This window comes from Vicia villosa, linkage group LG7 (genome assembly GCF_029867415.1).
Source record: "Vicia villosa cultivar HV-30 ecotype Madison, WI linkage group LG7, Vvil1.0, whole genome shotgun sequence".
In the NCBI taxonomy this organism is placed as follows: Eukaryota; Viridiplantae; Streptophyta; class Magnoliopsida; order Fabales; family Fabaceae; genus Vicia; species Vicia villosa.
This window is the reverse complement of record NC_081186.1, coordinates 111,422,450-111,429,009: the sequence shown is the minus strand read 5'-3', so window position 1 is coordinate 111,429,009 and position 6,560 is coordinate 111,422,450. Positions and strand designations below refer to the sequence as shown.

At 34.1% G+C, this 6,560-nt stretch overlaps 1 protein-coding gene across 1 annotated transcript; it reads right to left on the bottom strand.

Annotated features, from left to right (window-relative positions):
• Positions 1–2,145: 2,145 nt before the first annotated feature.
• LOC131616545 (rhodanese-like domain-containing protein 4, chloroplastic) lies at positions 2,146–5,983 on the bottom strand. Its single transcript, XM_058887908.1, has 8 exons — positions 5,158–5,983; positions 3,976–4,078; positions 3,778–3,864; positions 3,518–3,589; positions 3,344–3,418; positions 3,169–3,249; positions 2,647–3,018; positions 2,146–2,527 (listed from the first exon to the last, which is right to left on the bottom strand). The coding sequence occupies exons 1-8, from the start codon at positions 5,802–5,804 to the stop codon at positions 2,480–2,482; spliced, it is 1,485 nt and encodes a 494-aa protein (XP_058743891.1). The 5' UTR covers positions 5,805–5,983; the 3' UTR covers positions 2,146–2,479.
• Between the last annotated feature and the right edge of the window lie 577 nt (positions 5,984–6,560).

Below are 6,560 nucleotides of genomic sequence, written 5' to 3'. Positions count from 1 at the left end.
CTCTTTATGGTGGAGTATGATTGTCGGTGAAGACAATGAAAGTTGATGTATTATTTTCAATCAAAGTAGAGATTGCTGAGATTGGTTGAAAATATACATGTTGATACTCTTTATGGTGGATTATGATTGTCGATAAAGACAATAAAAGCTTATGTATTATTTTCAATCAAGATGGAGGTTGTTGGGACTTGGTTGAAAATATATATGTTGAAGAAGTCACACATCACTTATTTTTGTGAAGGAAGAGGGAGTCCAAGGCTATATAAATGATTCAAGTTTTCTTTACAAGAATCACCAGTCAAAAGCACTTTAAGCTTGTATTTGAATTTCTTTGTTCTCTTATGCTCTTGTATTAGAGTGTTGTAAGATGTTGTTAAATATTTGTTTTGGAGGGTGTGTGTAGTGGGGGGCCTGGGGTATTTGAGAGTATATTATGTGTTGTAACAATCATAGTATTATTCTCTGGTTATCTAATGACAACGGCCGTGGTTTTTTCTCCCGTTTTGGAGTTTCCACGTTAATATCTTGTGTTGTTATTTTGTTCCTCATTTTTTCTATATTTGTTATTTTCCCTACACTCCCAAGTGTTTAGACAATTACAATATGATTGATAAGATGAACCAATCTAAAATCCCAACAAATTTTGTTCTCAAACTTATAGAATTAATATCTTGCAACAAAGTATTACAACCCAATTAATAAACCAAACTTTATGCCATAATATATGAATTTAGATGTTAGAGTGGTGCACAACAATTACTCAAACAAAAGACTAAAAAATAAAAACCCTAACACAAAGAGTCATCAATACATGCACACTTCAAATACTAAGTTTTAGTCTTCTTATATAAAAATGTTTCTTCTTGGCTTTTTCCAATAGATATTTGATTTGATTTCGTCCATAATTATAGTTGATACATTTGGATTTGATCTGCTCCACAAAAGTCTCTAACAAAAGATATGATTTGTTTTTAAAATTGATTTGATCCTCAAATAACTGTCAAAAAAATCACACAAACGCATTGTTAAACGATAGCAACAAATTTGATTAAGTCTAATAAAAAATTGCTCCAAATTGCAACAACCTAGGCCTGTTGTCAAGGGGATAGATATTGCACACATTGGTACATATGTTCCCACATATTGCACCAGAACATCTAAAATAACTCTCTTCATATAAATCTCTTTTGTAGAGTAAATATTGGATTAAATAAATCTAAATCAAAACTTCCTTCAAAGCAAATCCAATCAAATCTTCTTTGAATAAATCAAATCCAAATCTCTTAATTAAAGCATATCATTCATTTTCATGATAAAATATTTTTCAAATTGATTTGAATTAACAAACTTCTTCCAAAAACAAACTTCCACATCTTCTAAAGAAATTAACACCAAAACAAATTTAAAGATAATCAAAACTCAATCCTTACGCCAAGATGTCACACAACATGCGTTGAACATTTTGTTCAACAAATTGCTTACAATCAAATCTTTCTGTCAAGCACTTTATCAGAAACATGGACTGAACAAATTTTCTTAAAAACAAACACAATCACGTTCAAATTTCTTCATAAAATCTAGCTAACAGACTCAATTCAGATGATGGAACAAATGTTGGAGCATCTTGTTTCACATGTTACCTCTGTACAAAATACATATGTTATTTTACCTAATGTAGTCAATTAAAATGAACAATATTTTTCACTTAAATAGAAGAAAAAAAATCAAATAATAGATATTAATAAGATTGGTGTAAAAAATATTATTCTTAAGGGAAAGTTATGTAGCCAATAGTTGTGATGTACAAATTATGGGCTGTAAAATGCTGTTTGAAATCTAAGTTAATATTAGTAACAGAACTACACAAGAGTTCATTATCTATAAGAATGCAACCATGATAAATTTATTCATTACCAAAATAAATAAATAAATAATGTGTATTTATATATGATAAGTTAGCGTGAAAAGAAAATCAAATCAACTTACTAAGGTTTTTAAAAGCTATTTAACATGTTTCAATTCATGCAAACACTCTCCAAAAAGAAACAGGATGAATCAATTCAAGCATGTAGCAAAATAATCATCTCTACATATTGTTAACAAGCCTAACAGAAGAAGTGCTATATTTGACAATAAATTGCAAAGTGTTTCACAACCAAAAGTTCAATGCTTTTACTAAATCCAAACTTCATGAACCAATACAAAGGCACATTTGAAACCTTATTTGCTTATTCAAAACTGAATGTTGTAATATGATACTAAGTCACAGCATAACAACTACAGAAACAACACAAATGTAAGGATTATAATCATAACAAACTACAATATATAACTAGTGACATGATTTTTTTTCTTCAGCTTAAGTTTCATCTAAGTTGAAGATGTTCTTGCAGGATTGTGCAGCTAGCTCTTGATACATGCTGAATACTTTGGATAACTATTTTGCCTGCTATAGAATTCTCTTCATAGATATGAAACTCTAGGGCTGTGTTGGAGATGGAGATGTCGGAGGTTTGAAATCCGGATACTGCATTCCAAAAAAGAAAATGCAAAGTTTGAATATAGTTGCAAGAAAATTGGCAACAGCAAGCATATATAATCGGCATCGAAGTGAAAAATTCAAAAGAGTGACGAATAAGACATTACATATGGGTATGGTGAAAGCGGTTTAGTTTGCGCCGGAATTGATTCTGCCACAGTTTCAGTTTTTGGGACTGAGTTTGTTTCCAGTGCAGGTTCTGCTACTGCTTCTACTTTGGTCTCGGGGATAACGTCGGGAGGAGTAGCTTCTGCTTTCTGTACGGTCTCGACAATATCGGGAGTAGCTTCTGGTTTCTGTACGGGCTCGACAATATCGGGAGTAGCTTCTGCTTTCTGTACGGGCTCGACAATATCAGGAGTAGCTTCTGCTTTCTGTACAGTGGCACTCGCTGTAGCGGGCTCTGGAACAGTTTCTGTAGGTGCAGGAAGAGCCTTATTGCTGTTGGTGGAGGTTGGTAGAAGAGCCTTTCCGATGTCCTAATGTTCGCGGAAATTCCATTCAAAGAGAACAATGTTAATGTTAAAAAGAAGGAAAAAAAAGAAGAGTCACACCACAGAATCTAAAATGCATCACATCATAGTTGCAACTGAATTATTGCGATGTAAATCGTGAAAAGTTTCGAGCACCTTTATTTCATCAACGAGCTCCTGAGGAGCAACTTTGGTGTTCAAGAACTCGTTAACTTGTTTTAGCGTTTTCTTTCGGTCCTGCCATCAAATCAACATTTCAACATCGCATTGTTTAACAGAATTTATGATAATAAGCAACAGAAATTCATCTTGCGTAGAAAAACAAACGTACCTCGGCAAAAAGGAGCTTCTTGCTTGCAAACTGAACAATTGCAGCAGATCCTACAAGTTGGAGAATTGTTTCTACCTACAAATAGAGTAACGTCGCGGAAAATATGTGAGTAGAGTCATACACCATAATGTATTATAGCATATTGCGAAAAAGGCAATAACTTGTTATATCAACCTCAGAAAAAGCTAATGCACCCAATCCCGTAGCTGCGGCAATCCCAAGAGTGACAACCAAGCCATCAGATTCCTGCAATAAACAACTATTAATCAGAAACACGGAGAAAACTAAAACTTCTTTCTCTCCGACAAAAAAAAAAAGTTCTTTCTTGCTTGCAAAAGTTCTCAATCTGAGAAAGCCAGCACTAATAGTAGTATTTTGCATGTGCATAAACACTGAATATTTCGATGGCAAATAGATAAACCCAAGATACATACTCCAATTGCTTCATTGATAGTATCTGTCAAACTTCCAAAATCAAAGCTCAATGCTTTCTTTGGTTCAATCCAAGGAAGACCGCTATTCTGCATAATTCAAGACAAAATGAGCGAGTGAATTGACGAATATCGAAAAAAATCAGAATTAGGATTATGATAAATATGAAAAACAAAAAATAGGAAAAGGAAGATAATTACCACCCATCCCCGTGGTCCTTCTGCGCCATCCTTAATTGCATAAGCAGACTTAAATCCGTTAAGGGTGACTAATTCTGCAACCAGTTCAGAGTTCCCGTCAAATCTGGCTTCCATCACAAGTTCACTCAATCAGCTTCAAGTATATTCTTTTGCAAAGTGCAAGAAGATACAACAAATTTATGTAATTAATTTTCACCACATGTTACATCAGAAACAACAAATCCGTGTTCATGATTTCGCAAATTCTTCCCCTACACTCACTTTTAAGCTATTATTCAGTATGTAACATTTTGTCAAAGACAACATAGAAATCATTCACAAGCACATAAAAATAACTTAAAATTGAAGCTTTAAATGTAATTTTTTTTCCTTTTATTTTCCTTAGTGGAAATACCTATACACCAAATTAATTTAAGAGAAATGGCTTCTTCTTTTTTTTGGCTTTTCACCACCGGTATAGTCCGGTTCGAGAGTCCGTTCTGGCATCAAGTGGTTCTGGCTATTTGAATGCATGAAACAATGACACGAAAATCTTTGATTGCAATTGCAATAACCACTAGAAATTCACGCACACAACTGCTAGGTCCTGGATTTGAACCCAAGAAAGGTGTCCGGCCAAACAATATCAGCACTTATCAGTTGAGCTAGACTTGAATTTTTAATTTCAACCGTTACAACTTTTGTTTTCATGTTTTTAAAAATACATTCTTTCTAACAAGTATTTCATCTGATAAATGGGTTTGAATCCGCCTCTACAAAACCGGCATATAGGGTGAGGATTGCCCCCACTTATAAGCACTATGTTCCGGCCATGATGTAAAACTCTTAACACACACCTCACACCTAGGACTGGACATCTGGATAGTGTAAACAAATGATGGGTGGCCTAATAGCGTCGCAAAAGATTACTCGGAGAGCCCAAACACATATATACATTTCACGGCCACGAAACCTTAGCAATGTGAGACTCTAATATAATTTCAATACATTCTTCTCTCTATCACAATTATTTACTACATGAATCTTTCATCTCCTTGTTAATAACTTAAAATGAACACATATATGAAACTGAAAAATGTTTTTAGAAAGTATACCGACACTAATAAACAACAAAATTAGCATATATCACAATTGACAAAAAAAACAAATCCTTCAAATAAAATTGATCTTTGTTATACTTACTTGTCAAGAATGAACAATGTAGTATTCTCAGGGTCCTTAAATTTCAAAGCAAGCTTCTTCAAAAACCCTGGCTTATCATCACCTTTATAAGCTATCGACACCGATTTCTTCTTCAAACCCCCAACATTTGGGCCACCAATTTGCCTAATCTCAGCCAAACCTCTTATATCAAGCAACTGAGCATTCCCATCAGCCCCCAATTTAGCATAAGCATTCTTAGCTGATTCAACTCCCCAAGGCTTAGGTTTCTTCAAAATCTGAGACAAAACCAATGGAACTGCCAAAATAGCTACTCCACCAGCAAGAATTGCAGGGTTCTCAGCTACAAAGCCTACCACACTATCAACAAAACCATTAACATCAATGTCACCACCATAGTTTGATGCACTTGGAGATAGTCCTAATGCTTCTTCATATGTTAAAGCTTTGGCAAATTCACCATGATTAACAACATTCACATTCACAACTGAAGTTGCTGCAAGGATTAGACCCTTTTGAAAACCCTTTGATAGAAACTCTTTTAGGTTGTGTTTTCTGGTGTTTGAAGTGGGAAAGTTTGAAACTTTGCATGAAATTTTTGTGGGGTTTTTTGTTCTATCAGAAAGCACAGAAAGGGGGGTGAAAACAGCAGAATTGAGGGCCTCCATAGCATAATTTGAATTTCACAGAAATTTTGTGAGGCTCTCTCAAAGTTTAGAACTTTTATTGAACTATCATATGAGAGTGTAGAAGGTGAAAGGGTTGGTGTATTGATGATATCTTTGATGATGATGATTTTGTTTCTTTGTGGAATGAGTGGCAAAATGGAGAAGATAGAAAGAGAGGTGTAAAAAGGTAAGAATGTGTTGTTTAGGTGTGATGCTGAAGTGATGATGTGTCAAGGGATATATGAGGGAGGCTAATGGTTGGTTGACATGTGGAGAATGAAGATGAGATGGGGCTGATGAGGATTGAGGTGAGGTTTTATGGTTTGAAAATGTGTGGCTATGAAAATGTGATGTTTGAAGAAGAGAAGTGGTAGTACTATTCTTTAGAGAGTGCAGTACAATGTACAAGCATCTTGATGAGAACATGGAACTTGATTCCAATCACTTATTGATTTTGATTGTCCAAATTTAAATTGATGTTTAGTTCAATGGATGGAAGAGATGTTTTATAAGGATGATAGAAAAAAATATTTTAGAATATTTCGTGTTTGGTTGGAAGAGGAAAAAAAATAATTAATGAAAAATTTAAAATTACATTATTGGCTTTTATAAATGTTCAATGTCATATTAATAGTTTGTTCAATGTCATATTATTGGCTTTTATAGTGTTATGATTTGGAACAAGAAGTATTGGTGGAACTAGAAGTATTGGCGCAGATTTTAAATGTGGTGACGCGAGCTATATATTCGTACGGT